The sequence below is a fragment of the Zeus faber genome (genome assembly GCF_960531495.2).
Source record: "Zeus faber genome assembly, chromosome: 18".
Lineage (NCBI taxonomy): Eukaryota > Metazoa > Chordata > Actinopteri > Zeiformes > Zeidae > Zeus > Zeus faber.
Window position 1 is genome coordinate 18,379,270 of NC_137210.1, and position 19,957 is coordinate 18,399,226.

The following is a 19,957-nucleotide window of genomic DNA, read 5'->3' on the forward strand; positions in this document are numbered from 1 at the left end:
CCAATTCCTCAGCAGAGTTCTTGACGGGTGCCAAACAGAAACATTTTGGGGGCCCGCCATGTTTTCCGCATTTATTCACGTCGCCCGGACTGCCACGAACCATTCTTCTCAACCGCATCCGTCGATGTTTCTTCTGTGGCTGACGGCGCCGGCGGGCCAACTCCAAGCCTTTTACACTGAGAACGTCTTCATCCAAGTGTCCTTTTATCTGCTTTTATCTACTTTCCATCAGTCTCTAAGGCCCCTTCTAGACCCGTCATGTTGGGGTGTTTAAAAGTGCTCGGAGATGAAGGTGGACTGAGAAAAGATGGAACATTCAATGCGTTTAATGATTAACAAGGCATTGCCCAGCATCCTACAATGGCGTTGATGCCAAATAAAATATTTGAGCATCCAAACCACATTTTGACAAAATTAGAGCAGGATATCACACACACGCACATTACATTCACATTCAGTTTTAGCAACCCCCTCGCAGACTCGTTGAGTCCCACTCCAAGGTTTTCCCCATTTCTTATTCATCACCCAAACTGCTTCACAGTGACCCAGAGAGAAGCGTTCATTCGTACAACAGTAATTGATTTGGCCTCTTAATGAACCTCCTGCTTCCTTGTGCTTCCTTTCTACTCGCTGCGCTCTGGGGCTGGCTTTGCAGTCAACACAAATTCACCGTTGCTATTATTTATTATTCTAACATGCATGGATCTTATGATTAAAACATTTCTGATTATACCCGGTCAGTTTCGATGTTTGCAGTTTTTGTTGCTATGGTAATTGCAGGTGCTGCGACTGCTCAGCCGCCCGAGAAGCAGCTGTGGAGGATGCAGATGAACGGGGCTCAAGGTCTTGAGCAGGCTTCATTCACCGGTTGCACACGTCCTAAAATGATGAATGGAGGAAAAGAGACATTCCAAACGGCAACTGTTACTTTTTTTTTCATTTGGGCCATGCAAATAAATACATTTTGAACATACCCGTGTTCCGAGATTAAAGTGAAGGTCCATTTCTGAAAGTGCCGGCCTGTTTGAAGAGCATCCTGCTCAGGGGGGGGGGGGGGGCGGAAACGAGGAGCCGGGACGGGAGGGCATACAGTATGACCCCGGCGAGCAGGTGCGGTGCCAAAAAGGTGATTGCCGTCCACTGGGTGGGCTTTAAACTGTCAAATATAACCGTATGAAGGAAATTGTCATTTTGAGTCACACACACAACCTTTCAGTCACAAGGTAGGAGCTGCAATCACTTTGTGACGAGGGCAAAACTGCATTTTATGAGTTCTATTGGCCCTTTAAATGTATTTCAAGGTGGCAAAAAAAAAAAAAGACTGTCAAATAAAACCCCCATGAATTAAATCGAGTCATTTTGAGGCATAAATAAGCTTTCGGTGATGCGAAGGTAGATGCTGCAATCACCTCTTTGGCAATCCGTTTTTTTGGCGGACGGTCACTTTTAAGGCACGACACCGGCAGCCTGTCCCTGCTCCGGGCGCGTCCGGGGGACGGGGGCACGGGGCGGTGCTGGAAACCGAAGCAATGACTTTATTCTCAAAACGCAGGGGCATTGTTTATAGGTTCGTGAGTGGCCCTGATAGGCTTCCGTACCACAGCACGTTCTTATTAATAACAGTGGTTCCTCTGTAGCAGGTGGCATCATCATTTAGGATACGCAAAACACACACACACACACACACACACACACACACACACACACACACACACACACACACACACACACACACACACATATATATATATATACATATATATATGGGGATGGTAGCTCAGGAGGTAGAGCTGGTCGTCTAGTAATCTAAAGGTTGCTGGTTGGATCCCAGGCTCCTCCTGCTAGCATGCTGTAGTGTCCTTGAGCAAGACACTTAACCCCTCATTGCTCCTGATGGCTGCGTCCGTCGGTGTTTGAATAATTGTAAGTCGCTTTGGATAAAAGCGTCTGCTAAATGCAATGTAATGTAATGTAATATATATATACACACACACACATATATATGAGAGAGAGATAAATATATATATATATATATATATATATATATATATATATATATATATATATATATGAGAGACAGAGAGAAAGAGAGATAAATATCTCTCATATAATATATATATATATATATTATATGAGAGACATATAATATATGAGAGAAATAAATAAATAAATCAATCAATCAATAAATCCATAAATAAATATATATATATATATATATATATATATATATATATATATATATATATATATATATATATATATATATATATATATATATATATATATATATAGAAATTATATGAGAGACAGAGAGAGAGAGAAATGTAAATCCTGTTGTTGTTTTTTTTGTTTAACTGAAGTATTGTGACATACTTAATACGATAAATTTGTACTTGACGTTACACCGCCGGTGCGGTTCCTTTGACGGCGGACCCCGCCACCAACGGCGGCGACAACCCCACGCGTACGGCGGACGCAGCCTCCGTCGCTGTTCACTCCAAAGCGCCATCGAAATAAACGTCCAGGTCAGTCCGCGGGGGCCCGACGGGGCGTCCCGCCGGCGCGGCCGTCCCCGCGGCGGCCGCGCGTCTCCGCCGCCGCCGCTTAATCCTCTCATCCCCGTCGAGGGAGGCGGAGCGAGTTCTCCCCCCGTGTTGCGTGCGCGCTGGTGCAGCTCTCTCCCCGCGGGGTCCAGCGAGGCGCGGGGCGCACGGCGGCCGTGGGGGTTTGAGCGCACACGGCGGGGCGGGAAAAGAGTGATGACTTAGTGCGGGGCGTCCGCAGAAACGATCCGGGGGGAGAGGACAGATGACTGTCCAGGCATGAGGCTCCGTGAGGCGGCGCTGATCCTGCTGAGCGCGGCGCACATCACCGCAGGTACGCGCAGACGCACATTTATACTGGATAGACTGGATCCACTGGCGCTGAATACACACGCAGGCGCTCATGGTGTTTACCGTCTCTCTGTTGACCGTAACTTACTTACGTTACTAAAGTTTTCTTTTTAATTTTTAAATCACAATATCGGCCTTAATTTTAGCTCCTGGATGCGTGTATTGGCCCCTTGGCCAGGTTTGGTCAGGGTGAGATTTTCTTTGAGGATCTGTTGGGTTTCCTTAACAGGAGAAAAAAAATCGGTTGTGAAATGTAAAAAGGAGCAAAACAAAAAAAAGTGCCTATCAAAATAGAATGTACTGTATGAGAAACTGTCATGTGTTTAACTCCACAAAGCAAATCTTAACCAAAAGAAACAAATCATTTTTTACATTTTATAATACTGTATATGTTTATATACAGAATATGAGTGTCAATAATTGTTATATTCTGTCATATATTGCAAATAGATTAATTATATATGTATTTGAAGTTGGTAATGTCTTTAAAAATATGCCTGTGTCCTCTCTTGGTGTCGATGTTGTAATTCTGAAAATACTGTGAGAACCGTGTTAAGTTGACAATGGGAAAAAATACAAGTCAAATATTATAATATAAGATAATAAATATAATAATGATTATATTATACATGCAATCTTTTTCATATGTGAATAATATTACATCTCCATAAAGGTCAAAAGTATTTGAGGGCTTGACACGTTTGATACAGTTTAAAGGTTTTCCAAACCAGATAACTTAATTTATTAAGCAGAGGTATAATCCAGAGTGTTGATTGGTTGATACACTTTATTGTCCCCACAGGGCAATTCTGCTTGCAGTGTAAAAATGTAGTTCAGATAAACCACTGTGCATGTACCGACATAAAGATGATAAGACCACAAAAGACATGGATTATAATGTTAAAAATGTTGAAGTCTGGTAAGTCGATCGGAAAAGGTACTAAGTGAGTAAAGCTTCATTGGTAAAGCACTTTTCAAAACGCAAGGCAAGTGGCATATGTTTCCTTTTTATGACTTTTTATTGGAAACTTAGTTGGACCTTAAACATTCTATGTGTTTACAGTTGCTTACAACTATGAGGTAAAATGTGATTTAGAAAATATTTCAATTATATTTTCCTGGGTGCTCCCTGCTGTGACTCAGCCTGGTTCCCGCATCCTGGTTTCATGGTCATGGACCAGCGTGACCTCACAGAAAGGTGGCTGCTCTGCTTTCCTTTCACCATTCCACCGAGGATAACATCCCCCCCCCCCCCCCCCCATGGAGAACAGTGACATTGACAACTGATACATCTGTGGGGAGCGCACAATACACTGTTCCATTGTGATGCATGTTTGAAAGGTTTGAAATGTACAATGCCCTTAATTTGTAAACAAGTCTTTATTTGATGTTTTATGGGAGGGAGGGGTTAAGATCCTCCCCCACGTGGCCGTAGTGTGAACTGCGTCTTGGTTCCACACCACAAAGGGGAAAACGGGAGAACTTGTTTTTTTCCCGAAACAACAGCGAGTAGTTTGCTCACCTGGAAGAGGTGACGTGCAACGTTATCCTCAAATGCGTCACTTACTCACTTCGTTTTAAGCCCAGTTCCAAAAAAAAAACAAAAAAAAACTTGACCGACATCATCTCCGGTCGCAGCCGAAACTTGAGTCGACAGACTTGAACGTAACAGTGCCTGTCGTTTTAGGTGTTAGGCAGGCCTCGGAGTGGAGTTTTCTCCCACCTGAACCACGGCAGTTCGGCTGATGGTTGCCAAGCGTGTTTGTTCACCGCTCAGCTATTTCGGTATTTTGAAAGGAGACGTTATGGTGTCTTTCTACTTAGGCGAGCAGCCACAGTACGAGTAAATCATTATCACAGCTGGAGGCGGCAGGACGTGCAAACACCTAAAGAACAACATGTGAGGAGCCTCTTCATTTGAGTAATCTACTAAAGTCTACTGATCTTAAAGGTCAACAATAAGAGCGATTTGCAATTTGCATCCAACCTGGTGCTTCTTCTGTTGCCCAGAAGTGACTTTTGCCCTCTGTGGATTGTTCAGGAGGAACATGACTTTGCTATCTCTAGAGCCGTTTCTGTCTCGGTAGCAAAGGACTGTAAAGTACAGCACTTTGTCCCGAGCTGGACTTTCACTGCTTAGATCTAATACGAGCCGCTCATTCACCTAATCAGTTAAGTATTTACCACCCGCACTGGTTCCACTGCTGGACCTAAAAGATTGCACTTATAAACACAGATCAACGCTGTGTATGCGCTCATCTTTTTTATTTACTTTTTATTTATTTTTTTGGAGCCAAGCTCTTATTTACTTTTTTTTTTTTGTCAGCTGAATTGGCCTTGATGTCACTACCAGCGAGGTCGGTCTACTTTCACACAGTATGTTACATCAGTATTTAAGCTGTTGAATGAACTGCATATAATGTTTAGTCTCCAATAGACAGAAGTGAGAGGAGGATTTTAGTGAATGTTTTAAATGTCATGGATCTGCTGGGTAGAGAGCAGATCATTTCAACACCACTGATATGGAGATTTTGACTTTTGGGCCTTCCCTATCAGAGCATCCCCTCTGTAAAGTAGACATGCGGTAACTTTTTTGTGGTGAAATATTCGCTTTTACTTGCTTTTATTATTGGATTTGACCTCATCAAGCCCCAATGAAATCCCCCTAACGGACAGCAAGATCTTTTGGATTTGACAATTCTGTGTGCGTGCGCGCGTGTGTGCGTGCACGTGCGTGTCTACTGGATAGTACATCGGCAGGAAATAGTTTGGTAGTTATGGGAACTGGTGGTATACAATATCAGTTCTGCTGCTGCTACTTTGACACAAATGTAAAGCTGTCGTAATCATTAGATAATCGACCGATCGCAATGATTTGAGCTATTCATTTTGAATAATGAATAATGCTTATTCCTTTTGACTAACCATCAGATTGCACAGTCATGTGTTGCCATCTAAATGTCACTGGGCATTTGAAACCAGTGTTAGATATGTTGCAACAAGTAAGTGTAGAATTTTTATACTTCCAATTTGTATGTTTGATTCTTCTTTAAAAGGCTGTGTGTATGAGAGAATGCATTAATTTAACAGTTTACATGGTAAATATGTAAGTACTAGTGAAGCCATATCAACTAATATTCTCATATGACATTTTGATGCATCACTCTTTAAGTTAAATCGAGTAATTAAAAAAAATTATATATTTTTCAAAAGTTGTCTTTGTATTTTTTGAGCTGATATTACGGTTATTAAAGATGAGCACAATCTCTCTTTGAAACTAGACATTGCTGATCAGCAACTTTTGCATGTCACAGCACAGACATCACACGTTCATTTGAAGTGTATGAATGGATATTTTTAGGCCCCCATCACAGGCAGCGAGGAGGAGGACGAGGATTGGACGATGAGGGCACATGACCCGTCAGACAATGTGCCAGACATTTCAATGTCTGGAGGTCTGGAGGTCTGCCGTCTGCTCCCTGTCACACTTCCTCTCCAGGACATTTCATTCTGACTTGACTCCCGGAGATAATTCTAGTTAATGCATTGTGAAAGATCCTGAGGTCCCGCACCATTATTTATTACACATGATGTGTAAATAACACATTTGAGCTCTCTCGTTGGCACCAAAACAGTAAAATAAGTAGTATTCTGCAAAGAAAATAGTCATTTTGGGGCACAATTCCTAAATGATATAGGCCTATTTAAATATTGGTTTTGATATTCAAGTAACGAATGAGGTTTTCAATGAAACTCTTCTTTTAAATCGCCTCGAGATTGGACTCAACTGTAAACTGAGTGTATACTAAATTGTTGTAAACCCACACTTTTACATTTGAACCATAAACCGTCTTAATAGAACTTGTGATATTCCCGTTGTGGTTCAGAGTGAGGGTTTTTTTATTTCGCCGGTGGCCTCATGGAACGTAGCAGGACAGTAGCTCCCAGAAGAGCAGCGGATTATCTGGGTGTTAGACTAAGAGGCATTACAGCCGTTCCTTCTTGTACCTTCTTACATAACACCCAGCTCGCCCCGTAGAGAGTGAAAGGACGCGGAAGTCACTGGAGCAGCCGTCTGGCACCGCGCAGCGCACACATGCTCTCACTGTGGGAAGAAAACAATGATCAGGTCAAATATGTGATGAGAAAATATAGTGAGGGGACGTGGATAACCCGCGGGTCATGGATGCAAAGCATACATTTTCTGTTACATCGACGTGACCGGCTGTTTTGACAAGACATGCCATGTTTTATTTAACGCTCCCGTTAAAACCCGCAATAATTGAAGAATTGACACGCCCTCACTCCCATTGGGCTAAAGGTTTTGATGGACGGGCACTTTGGCCTTTGGTTGTTTTATTACATTTTTAATAAAATGTAAATGATAAGGGAGCAATTGCAGTTGTCTTGGCAGACTTCCCAAAAAACAAATATTGTGTTGATTAATTAATTGACATTTACATTTCCAAGCAAACATAAGCCATTGCTTTGAGTGAGACGTGAGACAGACAGACAGACAGATATATAGACAGACAGACAGACATACAGAGAGAGAGACAGATGGACTGATATAGACAGACAGGCAGAAACAGATTGATAGACATAGAGATAGACAGAGATACAGACAGACATATACATATATACTGAAGATAGACATTAGAAAATGACAAAGATGAAAAAATTGGCGATGTGCAATAATCCAGAAAATACACAAAAAAAAAAAAAGAAAACAAATCTACAATCAACCGAACATCTCTGGTAGCAACAAATCACATTATAACAAATCTCGAAAGTTGTGTTAGTTTGTGTGAATATATATAGAATGCAGGGTGTAAACAATGGTTATAGCAGTATGCATATAGAGTGTTATAAAAACCTGAGTGTGTTTTTAACATCCCCTGTCTGTCTGGGGTCTCCCAGACCAAACCAGCCAGTCACAAAACTAAATCCACGTTAAAACATTGTGTGTGTGTGTGTTTCAGCGCTAAAGTGCGTGTGCCAGCTATGCACAAACCACACGTGTGAGACGGGCACGGACGGCGCGTGCTGGAACTCGGTGATGCTGGTCGACGGGCAGGAGAAGTCGGTCAAGTCCTGCCTGACGCCCGCCGAGATGAAGGGCGAGATGTTCTGCCACAGCTCCCGAAACAACGTCTCCAAGAGGAACTGCTGCTTCACCGACTTCTGCAACAACGAGACCCTGCACCTCAACCCAGGTACAGTTGTTTGCATGGCGACGACGACAACAACAACAACAACAACAGCATAGACTGATAGAAACGTTTTTTCATCCCTGGAGGGAAATTGCAATGTCCCAGCCGCTCACATCAAAAACAATAGGCAATAATTATAAGAAACAATAGTATAAAATTATGTAAATAAAAATTCTAAATATGAAAAAGAAAGTGGCGCTATATGGGAAAACAGTGAAATATACAATAAAAGCTTGCAGCCAACTGTTCACAATGAAAAATATCAAAATATAGCAGGATATTGGAAAATGAACCTGAACATTTTAAGCGGTACAAACCTGAAGAATTTAAGCGGTATAAACAATGGAGCATAAACCTAAGAAAAACAAAAATCAACAGTAAAAAGTAAACAACATGATAAACGCAATCGGATCAGAACCAGTATCAGAATCTCCAGTACATTTATATAAACAAGGAATTTTTCGGGATGATGAAAGTGCATGGCTGTACAAACAAATATCATAAAGAAAATTAATTTAATTTAAAAAAAAGTTTAAATAAAAAACATATACAGAATATACTAAATGCAGTTCTAATAGCTGGGGCTAAGTGACATCATGGTCACTAGCATGGTTATAGGTTTAAATATAAATATAATATTATTAACATAATATATCTTATCATATCATATTTCATATCTTATAACATGTATCATACCATTTCTTATTTACATATTGTATTATATATAATAATATACGTGTATAACACACACACACACATACACACATATATATATATATATATATATATATATATATATATATATATATATATATATATATACACACACACACACACACACACACACACACACACACACACACACACACACACACACACACACACAAAAACAGGGATGGATAACAATGGAAAATGGTGGAACACATGGAGCTTTGTTCAGCAGTTGATCACTTGTAACCAACAGTGCTGAGGTTTTGAACTTGTTTCCGCTTGTGCTCTGTTTGTGTATTCAACATGTTTTGGGGCTCTAGGCCTCCGATCTGTGATTCGAATCGATTACTTAAAAGAGAAGTGCAGAAATAAATGCAAAGGCATAAAAGGGGAAAACAAAAGAGTGTATCGGTCCTGCACACAACACAGTCGGACTGCATACCCATTCATGCTTTTAAAACACAGGGGGAGTGAAACAAGGGCCCAATCTGTTTGGGATTTCCCGCTCAGGCTAGACTGTGTCCCCGGCCAGACGTGGTGGATTGTGATCCTGCTAGATCCTGTGACATAATAACGCTGGCAGGGGTTAAGGGAAGTCAGGCCGATCCCTGCCACCCGATTTATAAATACCTCACCCACGCCTGTGGAACCGTCCGTGGGTGAGGGGGGGAAAATCCTCTCATGGGTCCCATGCGGTGAGTTTCCAGGTTCTCCATATGCGAGAGTTCATTCTGCGCTCTCTATGAATGCACGGCTATGAGGATATTATAAAATTATGTGGTTTAATCAGTAGGTTTGTCGGGTTTTGTCGCAGCGAATGCAAGATGGCCAGATCACAGGCAAGTTTGCAATGAATTCGTCACTAAAACTGATTTTATTTTATTTCAAAGCTGCTCCCTAAATTTAAAGCATGCATTGCAATGCACAACTCTGTTTTAGTGCAAATTCCACATGTGTGGACCAAAGCATGCACTTCTGGACCTTCTTTTCAATATCTCCAATTTAACACATTTATATGCAGAATGTCTTGATACCTAGATTACGTTGGAGGAATCCTGTGCACTTTTATTTCCAAGACAAAACATATTATCTGCGAAGCCATCTGAATATTATGTATACTCGTGGATAGTTTTGCCAAGAGGGACAAGCTGGGCTACCCATCGACGGGTAGCCCGTCCTAGCTGGGAACTTTTGGTCATGGCGGTTCCTTGCTCGGGCTAAAAGGACGGTTGCCTGGTTACCGCATTGATCGCGCGGAGCACCGAGGTACGAGCGTTTCCAAATTGCCAGCGCTGCCGATGAATGGGTGGGATCAATGCAAAACCACTCAATTAAAAGAAAAGAAAAAACTAAAACGGACGGCATTGTCATCGATAGAGTGTAATTTGCGATCCCTGCAGCGACTGATGACTGACAATGCAGGGGTAATATTTTTGGGGCTGTGAAGATACGTGGATGTTTGGATTCTATCTGCTGGTTTGGGCTGGAGCCTCGGGGCTCGTGTTTGGCACTGCAGTCGAAAAGCAGGGGCAAAGATCAATCTGTTCCACTGATCAGATGGAAATCACACCAGGACACTCATAACGTAGTTTTGGGGGTATTTATTTGTGGAGGTCTAGTTTTTACGTGCAAATTGTTTATTGCATAACTTATACACATTAATGATACACCTCTATCATACACTTCTATTAAATCTGTTATTCCGAAGGAATAAAACTAATTTATTTTGTTGATTCATATTCCTACTGCACTCATGAGCATATACAAACTAAAAATAAATTGATTTAATTTTCCCTGCAGCTCCTATTTTTTTCTATTTATAGTTACATATAAAAGATGGTCTGCAGTGGATTGCTTGTTTATACTTTGTGCTGTTTTTATCATTTCGTTATGCATAAAACTGCATTTTTTTTATGCTGTCATATTAAAAATATCAAGACGTCATAACTTGAAATTATGTCAATTATGTAAATTGACTGTTGACTGAAAAGCCACACATCTGGGCTTGAGTTGAACGGAAAAATATATATACATATAGTATATAACATGTAAAATATTTAACATGGTGAACGGCTGTTGCGATAACTTCTTGACTTTTTTTTCTTTTAAGTAGTCTCCAAGGTCCAATACAGCCTATTTCCCAAAACCTGTTGTGCAGTTGCTTTAGTCCAGAGGAAAAAATGTGTTGCAACATGTCAAGGCTACTGGGTCAGAGGAGAGCGGAGACTTGGTTCCTGTCCACGTCTGCTTTTTCGCCAAGTGGACGTTAGGTGCCGGGTGCTTTTAGGATAAAGGCTAAAAAGAACGTCTTAGGAAACACTTGTTTGCTGTTTGTTCACTGATGTTAAGGCAGCTGTGAAAAAAATAAAATAAAATGCATATTTTGCAATGTCCCGAGCGTATTGGAGGAGAGGGACCTTTTATGGAATTTAAAAAGGACACAAAGCATGAAAAACATGAAACAACATGAAACCAGTTGAAACGCTGCTGCTAATATTAATATAAGGCACAGATGTGTAACTAAGGATAAAATGATGGACATTCCTCCTTCAAGCACCTTCAAGTACCTGAACCTTTGAGATGGATATCTAATCTTACCGATAAAGGAAGGAATCTCTTGTCCGTCCGTCTGTCTGTCCTTCGGTTATCTCGACAGCCGTTCATCCGATCGACTTCACACTTGGCGGGCGTGTCGCCGGGGACCCAAGGACGCGCCGTGTCGAATTTGGTGCGATTTGGACCCGCGACACGTGTAATATTGATGAACTTTGAATAAACAGAGGGGGGCCGGTGTGTGACTTTAACCACCAGGTTTGTCTTCCACTGTGGAACACGGGACTGAATCTTTGACATTATGTTAAACTGTGCCATCAAAACGTCCGAGAAAGTCTTTTAACTTTGAACGGGCATGCACCAGCACTTAACATGAATGGAATGAATGGAATGGATGGATACATTTCTAGACCGTAGGCATAGTTCAGATCAGGGTTTAGATGTTTCGTCGGCATGTTTCCTCCAAAGTATTTATTCCTTGGGGCCTGGGCGGTAGTGTTCTGTTCTGGCAGTGATAGACAACACCGCTTCCATCAGTGGACCCTTCAGTGGGAGGCCACGAGAGCCAAGAAAGCAGGCGTCGAAATAGCCCTGATGACGCTCTCTACTTCTGGGCGTCTGGTTTAGGGGCTGCATGGGAGGGCGGCGTTTGGACGGAGCCAGGTGCGCACTCCAACCCCGGAGGCGCTTCTATAGGTCGTTGGACGCGTCCCCGCGAGGGGAGCGCAGTCTGGGAGACTTGGTCCCAAAATGGAGGCGACAAAGACGCGCCGCGCCGCCAGATGTGTGGCGCTAGTCCGCCCGGTCACAGACGATTTGTGATGTCACAGCGGCACAATGTCACAATGGCGAGAGCCGCGCGGCGTCTTGTGCTTAATTTAGGGGAGACGGAACCAGTGTTTTGCCACATGGATCTAGAATTGGCGAGAATTGCGCCGCATTTCAATTATTAAAGCGCTGTTTCGAATATAAATTGCTGTTGAGACCATGCCGTCCCTTTGACCGATGTTTATCCGATGAAGGTCCTCTGTCCCAAGTGTCGCTTCGTTCAATATCCAATGACTACTGAACCCAAGGTTAGAAGGTTTAGAGTGCGGGAGTCTCTTCTTCTGTTGACTATTTTGAGAAGTTCCAGTTGTCCTCCTACGCACCTGTCCCTCTACATAGGTGGGCAAAGAACCTTGAATAATCTTGTTTTTCTGTTTTTTTTTATCATGCCACTGTGATTGTGATTGATAACTTGTGCAGCTACCCACCAACGCACGTTTTGATCATGACAAACTTGCTAGTGAACACTAGAGGGCAGAGTTTTCATTAGATCCATTACAATTACATGGTGATAGATAAGATAAGTGTATATTTACAACTGCCCACGTTTTCCTTATCCCCAATGGTCAATTTTGCAAAGTTGCCATGGTAGAGCCATGATAGCAATGCTTATTGCAAATGCTTTGCTCGGTGTGTGTCGGGGGTCAGCCCGTCTTTCTGACGCCTTCATGCGCTTGTCGTGAACAGAGAGGCCGTTGGGAGGCCCAGGCTGGGGCCGGCTGGAGCTGGCCGTGGTCATCACGGTGCCGTCCTGCCTGCTGTGCGTCGCCATCCTGCTGGGAGTGTTGGCTGCGCAGGGCCAGCGCTGCGCCTACAGAAGAGCCAACGAGCAGAACGCAGAGGAGCCTCTGGACAACCAGATGCTCATGTCGCCCGACAAATGTCTCAAAGACCTGATCTATGACATGAGCACCTCGGGATCGGGCTCTGGTAAGAGTGGCGTTGCGGTGCGAGCGTCACATAGTAGTAATAATGGCGGAGCTCTGGCTCACGGCGTGATCTTTCCTCTGCAGGGCTACCCCTGTTGGTCCAGCGGACTATCGCTCGGACCATCGTCCTCCAGGAGTCCATAGGGAAGGGCCGATTCGGCGAGGTGTGGCGGGGCAAGTGGCGGGGAGAGGACGTGGCCGTGAAGATCTTCTCCTCCAGAGACGAGCGCTCCTGGTTCCGAGAGGCCGAGATCTACCAGACCATCATGCTCAGGCACGAGAACATCCTGGGCTTTATTGCTGCTGACAACAAAGGTAGATCCTCCGACTGAACTGCCAGGACCGTTTGGTAGGCGGGGTAATCCGCTCAGTTCAGGGAGGTCATAGTGTGGTGTTTTTCAGATAACGGCTCCTGGACTCAGCTGTGGCTGGTGTCCGAGTACCACGAGCACGGCTCCTTGTTCGACTACCTGAACAGGTACACGCTGTCGGTGGAGGGGATGGTCATCCTGGCCACGTCCATCGCCAGCGGCCTGGCGCACCTGCACATGGAAATCATTGGCACTCAGGGTAAGTTTTGTGATGTTTTTTTTTCTTTTTGGAAAAAAATACTATTGTTTCGTTGGCGAACCCTATTTAGGCACAAATTGTAACCTACAAATTCTATGGCACTGACCTCATATTGGGGAATTCAAAGGATTATACAAGTGTGGAATAAATCAACACGACACAGAAAACTAATCACACATAATGGATGTGCGTCCTCATCCAAATCCCTATCATAATGGTCAGCTGATATATACAAAACGTATATTTTGTCAATGTCAAATCTCTAAGGCAACATTTATGCTTGGCCGGATTTCTTTAAACACTGATTTCATATTAAATAATATAAATGTGAGAACTAACACTACATTGAGAAGAAAAATGTCAATGGTTCCACTTTAAACATTAGCTTTTTTAATTTTTAGGGTCTCTTCAACTTTTTCAACAAAATCAATTAAGAATACATTTTAAGTTGGGAAAACCAAAAAAAACCCCACAGGTTTAACAAATTAAAGCAATATTTCAAGTGGAACCAATGACTCCAATCGAATATTATCGGAGTACAGCCTGTCATACATCATGCAGCAATGGCGGCGTGCACATATTTTCAACATTTCCACTGAGATTTTTCTCGTACAAAAATTATTTCCAGGGAAGCCCGCCATCGCCCACCGGGACATCAAGTCGAAAAACGTGCTGGTGAAGAAGAACGGCACGGCGGTCATCGCTGACCTGGGGCTGTCGGTGAAGCACGACTCCAACAGCAACACCCTCGACATCCCATCCAACCACAGAGTGGGGACCAAGAGGTGAGGCCTTCGTCTTATTTTTTAATCGTTTGTAATCGCTTAGTTACTAAGACAGACTCATAAATCCCGCAAGGTTTTCCACCCCCCGAAGAACGTTACGTTTAAAAATAAAAAGTTAAGAGAGTCGACAGCAGCCTTGTTAAAAAAAAAAATAATCCGGCCACTGCACTAAACATGAGAAACAGACCCCAGGAGCCAAATGTTAATGAGAAGCATGCAGCCTCATCCACCCGGCTTATTTTTGCTCTCCTTTGTTTATGGAAGCCATTACCCGGAATACGAGTGTCAATTTTCGTGTGTCCCGGCGTCTATTCCTGGAGCAGCTTAAGCCGCGCTTGCCAGCGTAGTAATGAAACGCGTCGGCCGGGGCGCGCGCGGCGCCTGCTAAATAACATTTTAATAAATCGCGGCTGGATGCTGGGAACAAGTGCACCTTGAAACCAGCACAGGAAGCAACGTGCCTCTTTTGGGACCCGCGGGAGAGTTACCTGCCCAATTAAGTGCCGAAAATGTTGGCGCCCTCAGGTACCAATTTGATCAAACCAGACGCCGCAAAGAAGGAGTTTGATCATGGAAGGGAGATGAAGAATTTAATTTGTTCGTCCACTTTGCGGTAACGCATCGAAATAATTCGTTTTGATTTTTTGAGTTTGTAAAACAGGCGGGCCGGCGCCGGCGTTGGCGAACGCGCGCCCACGCTCTCAAGCCTCAGGAGCTTTTTTTTTTTTTTTTTTTAATGGAAAATGGAGATGGAGGAATGACCACATTTAATCACATTCACAGGATATTAATCGTTTGTTCTTAGTGTTGTGGACATTTTTCCCACCAATGAAAAACCATAACAAACAAGTGTTTTAGAGAGGGTGTTAGAGAGGGTTTTAGAGAGGGTTTTAGAGAGTGTTTTCAGCAGTTTGTGGCATTTTCTGCATGGTACACAGGCGTTTAGTGATGCTTTTCAATCTAAAGCAATGGGCTGTTATTATGTGCTGCTTTCAGAAATAACTTTGAAAACAGCCCATTTTTGTGTCTGTAACACTGACGTGAATCCAGCAGTTCACGTTCATCTCAAACCACACTGTAATTTGGAATTGTACTTGTATTTCCATCACTGAGCTTGGTCCCCGGATTAGTATTTTGAAGTGATTCCTCATTTATGATACTGAGTAAAATACATTTTGTTTTTTTATGCTAGGGGACCCAGCACTAGAGCTTTAATGGGACCGGAAGTGGCCCCTTGGCGGCATAACAGAATTGGGATGAAAGCAAATTGCCCACGGCGGGAACATGTTGTTTTCCTGTGATTAGGCCTAAATGACTCTGTCCGCCCTCAGGTACATGGCTCCCGAGATCCTGGACGAGACGATCAATACCAGCTCCTTCGAGTCGTTTAAGCGGGCGGACATCTACTCCCTGGGCCTCGTGTTCTGGGAATTGGCCAGGAGGTGCTCTGTCCGAGGTGCGCGCACCCACACACACACACCCACACGTCAACAAAAACTCACACTTTAATCGAGTGTACTGTGTACTAGTTTTAAGACTTTGCACTTTTAGTCAATGAAGTTCTATTCTGTTCTATTTTATTTTATTCTATTCTTTTGTGTTCTAAGCCATCCAACAGGTTTGTAAAAAGGGTTTGTTTTAGAATTTAGATTCGCAAATGAGATGGTTTTAAATCTGCGATAAAAACCGGAGCGTCAACACTTTGGGCTCAGCCTACAGATGTTAATGCGCTGACACGATGAACAGGTGGTGAACACCTACTTTCACTTTTGATACACAAGTGCGTTGAATACAAACACTTTACATACTTTTACTCGAGCAGAATGTTAAAAGGGTTTTCTGAGCATTGTTTTGGGGTATTTATTCATGTGTTTAAGGACAGGAGCTCACGTTGTCAAATCAAGTCCATTTCATGTACTTTCAATTCATTCTTTTCATTTAATCTTAAAAATCGTTACTCAGCCGGCCTCGGAAATTGGGTGCACAATACATTTACCACAAACAATGCATTGTTTTTTTCTCCCCCGCTCATCTGAATCTGTTCTGTGGTGCATTTTTTTCGTAGACTCCTTTCTCATGAATGGAACTACATCGTCTTGTTCGTCTCGTCTTCGCTTTTTAAGTTTTCCTTGTATTTTCCGATTTCCCTCCCCCCAGGACTCAACGAGGATTTCCAGCTGCCTTACTATGACCTGGTCCCTTCGGATCCGTCGGTGGAGGACGTGAGGAAGGTGGTGTGCGAGCAGAAGCTGAGACCCAACATCCCCAACCAGTGGCAGAGCTGCGAGGTGAGACCTGCGGAATTTCTAAATGCTGCTTTTTTTTGGGGGGGGGGGGGGGGGGGGGGGGGGGTTGGGTGAAATGTACTGCAACTGTGGCCTCATTGTAATGGAACCGTACGATAAAAAATCATTTTCACTAAATATTTTATTCCATTGGGATGATAAAATAGATACGTTCCCATTTTTCACCCTGGGCTTATTAAAATGTTGGTTCTCATCATTTATAATACAGTGTTCAGAGAGGTTGTGCTAGTATTATCAACTATTATTATAAATGATGTGAACCGGTATTTTAATAAGGGCCTGAGTTGGAAAAAGAGCGAAAAGTTCAGATATGGGTGACGACCACGCTCTGCGTGAGTCTGATTTCACTTACCACGAGAGTAGAGGACAGAAAGAAGGCTATAGAAGACCTGAGATCAGGTCTAGATCGGGACCTGTCTCCCTCTCCACGCATAATTTGCGGCCACGGTCTCCATCCGCCGCTCTTCCCCGTTCCTCTCAATAACACATTGAGAACCTTGTGTTTTTTTGTTTTGGATGTGTTTTATTTTATTCCATTTTATTATACTTTTTATTTTACTCCGAAACAAAAAAAGCAGATGATCCCCCAGTCGAGCTACTGTAGCACAAATTGGTGAAAAAGTTAATGCTGCTATGATAGAAAGGTGTCAGGACACACAGTGCATCACAGCTTGCTATGTATGTGGCTGTGTAGCTGCAGACCGGTCAGAGTGTCCATGCTGACCACTGTCCACCGCCTAAAGAGCCTGCAACGGGCATCCTCCAGCAGTACAATGAACCAAAACACGCATCAAAAGCACCCAGGAATGGTTCAAAACTAAACACTGGACTGTTCTAAAGTGGCCAGCAATGAGCCCAGATCGAAATCCCATTGAACACCTGTGGAGAGAGCTGAAAACAGCAGTTGGAAGAAAGCACCCTTCAAATCAGAGAGAGCTGGAGCAGTTTGCAACAGTAGAGTGGGCCAAACTGCCGGTAGAGAGGTGTAGGAATCTCGCTGAAGTCTATAGGAAGCACTTGACAGCAGTTATTTTCTCAAGGCTGTGCTACCAAATATATATATATATCTGCGGTGTCAATCGTTTTGTCAATGCCATTTCTCTTTATTTTATGGTTAAAAGGATATGTTATATCCCGAATAAAAAAAAAAAAAAAAAGTTTATGCACTAAACAGTGTAACAGCTCAGTGATCCATGTCTTGTTTCCCTGGCCAGGCTCTGCGTGTGATGGGGAAGCTGATGAGGGAGTGCTGGTACACCAACGCAGCCGCTCGACTCACCGCGCTGCGGGTCAAGAAAACCATCTCTCAGGTGACCGTCGTCAGGGACGTCAAGATTAGAGAGATCTGCGAGATCTGATCAATCTGCAAGATCTGTACCGGTGCTGGCGCTGGTCGGCTGACTTCCTATCTGGTTGTGCGAGGTCGCCCCCCGCTGGACGAGACCGAGTGGTACATGTCCGACGAGCGAGGGAGATGATGATGATGATGATGATGATGATGTTGCCAAAGGATGTGTTGGAAGTGTCTTGGGAAGCCTTGTCTTGTAAAATAGGACCGGTGAGAACCTCCGACAGGAAGATCCATCTGAAGTGGACCGTGTTTTACTACCTCAGACACTGAAGTGCCCAAAAGCTTTAAGTTGCACATTGAGCGTTGATGCTTCTGTGCCATATTACTTTCTAGCATTCAAGAAAGAAATGTGCTTCAGGACAGAGTCGGGAAGAAGAATTATGGGGCAAAACACGCTGACTTGCTTTACGGAATTCCACAGGACCTCCGCGAGGGGGTCCCTGCACAAAGGCTCACCCCGCTCCTGGCTTTTTGTTTTAAGTTATTTTTTTGGAAGCCCTTAGGCGAGTTTACTTCAAAGTGGTGTGAAAAACAGCCTCAGATCTTTCAGAACCGGGTGCACACACATACGAAGTGTTTGTACTGATGAAGGTGCGGAGAGATGCTGAGGTAAGAGTGTTTTCAATACTGGCTAAAAATAATGTTTGTAGATTTAAAAGTTAATTTCCGTTTACTGCCTTACTCACTGACCACAAAGTATTTTTCTTACTTTGAAATGTTTTCTATTTTATTTATTCACATTGAAAATAATGTTTTAATTAGAATTCTGAAATTCCTTTGACCCAGCCACACATTAATACTACAAACTCTGAAAATTAACTCATAATTACTCAGTAAAGGTGATACTTCACCTGGATAATATTATCATAATAACACCGTGACAGGATGGATTGTCATCCCCTGTCATTAAAGGCGTATGGAAAGAGGGTACCTGAGCCATTTGGTACGTGTGTGTGCGTGCATGCGTGTGTGCGTGTGTTTCTTTGCACATGTGCTGTCATGGTTTTGCCCCGTTTTGTTATAAGTTTATTCTGTTCCTTGTTTTGCCCTGGTTTGTTACAGTTGTTCTGTCCCTAGCTCCCCCTGTCTGTCACCCTGGTACTACATTCCTGCCACTGCACAGCTGACACCATTCTGCAGCCTAGCCAGCCGTCTTCAACTTATGCCATGGACACACTACACGACCAGATATTAAACATGTTTGATATCTCGCCGGCGTCTGCGAGCGCTTGGTGATCAGCCGGATGTGTTGTGAGCACTTCACACCACGCGCTCGTCGCTCACAGGAGTGCACTATGATCTGCCTTCCAATTGGGGCTTTGGTTGGTGATCTTCAAAAACCTGTCGGCGTGTGGAAAATCATACCAGAATTACGTAGTCTGACCTCGGCATAATTACTCGTCACTCCACCAGTATATAACCTGTCCCTCAGTCACTCAGTTCTTGCCAGATCATTGCGGCAAAACAAAAATGTCACAACTATGACGCTAAGACTCCTACTTACCCAGTCTCCGCTTCCCCGCCCGGCTGCCTGCCTGTCCTGCTTGACCTACCTGCCTGCCTGACCCTCCCTACCTGCCTACTTGCCCTACCTGCCTGTCTGACCTTCCCCGCCTGCCTGCCTGCATGTCCTGCTTGACCTACCTGCCTGTCTGACCTTCCTTGCCTACCTACCTGCCTGTCCAGCTTGACCTACCTGCCTTCCTGACCCTCCCTACTGCCTGTCCTGCTTGACCTACCTGCCTGCCTGACCCTCCCCACCTGCCTGCCTGCCAGTCATGCATGACCAACCAGCCCCGGTCTACCTGCCTACCATC

The 19,957-nt window shown here is 43.7% G+C and overlaps 1 protein-coding gene across 1 annotated transcript; it reads left to right on the forward strand.

The window, feature by feature from the left end:
* Positions 1-2,808: 2,808 nt before the first annotated feature.
* acvr1c (activin A receptor type 1C) lies at positions 2,809-18,147 on the forward strand (the record flags this gene model as incomplete). The annotated part of the gene is made up of 9 exons (XM_080018870.1): positions 2,809-2,877; positions 7,877-8,110; positions 12,887-13,129; positions 13,213-13,443; positions 13,531-13,698; positions 14,327-14,483; positions 15,815-15,939; positions 16,641-16,771; positions 18,004-18,147. The coding sequence occupies exons 1-9, from the start codon at positions 2,823-2,825 to the stop codon at positions 18,145-18,147; spliced, it is 1,488 nt and encodes a 495-aa protein (XP_079874996.1). The 5' UTR covers positions 2,809-2,822.
* Positions 18,148-19,957: the final 1,810 nt, after the last annotated feature.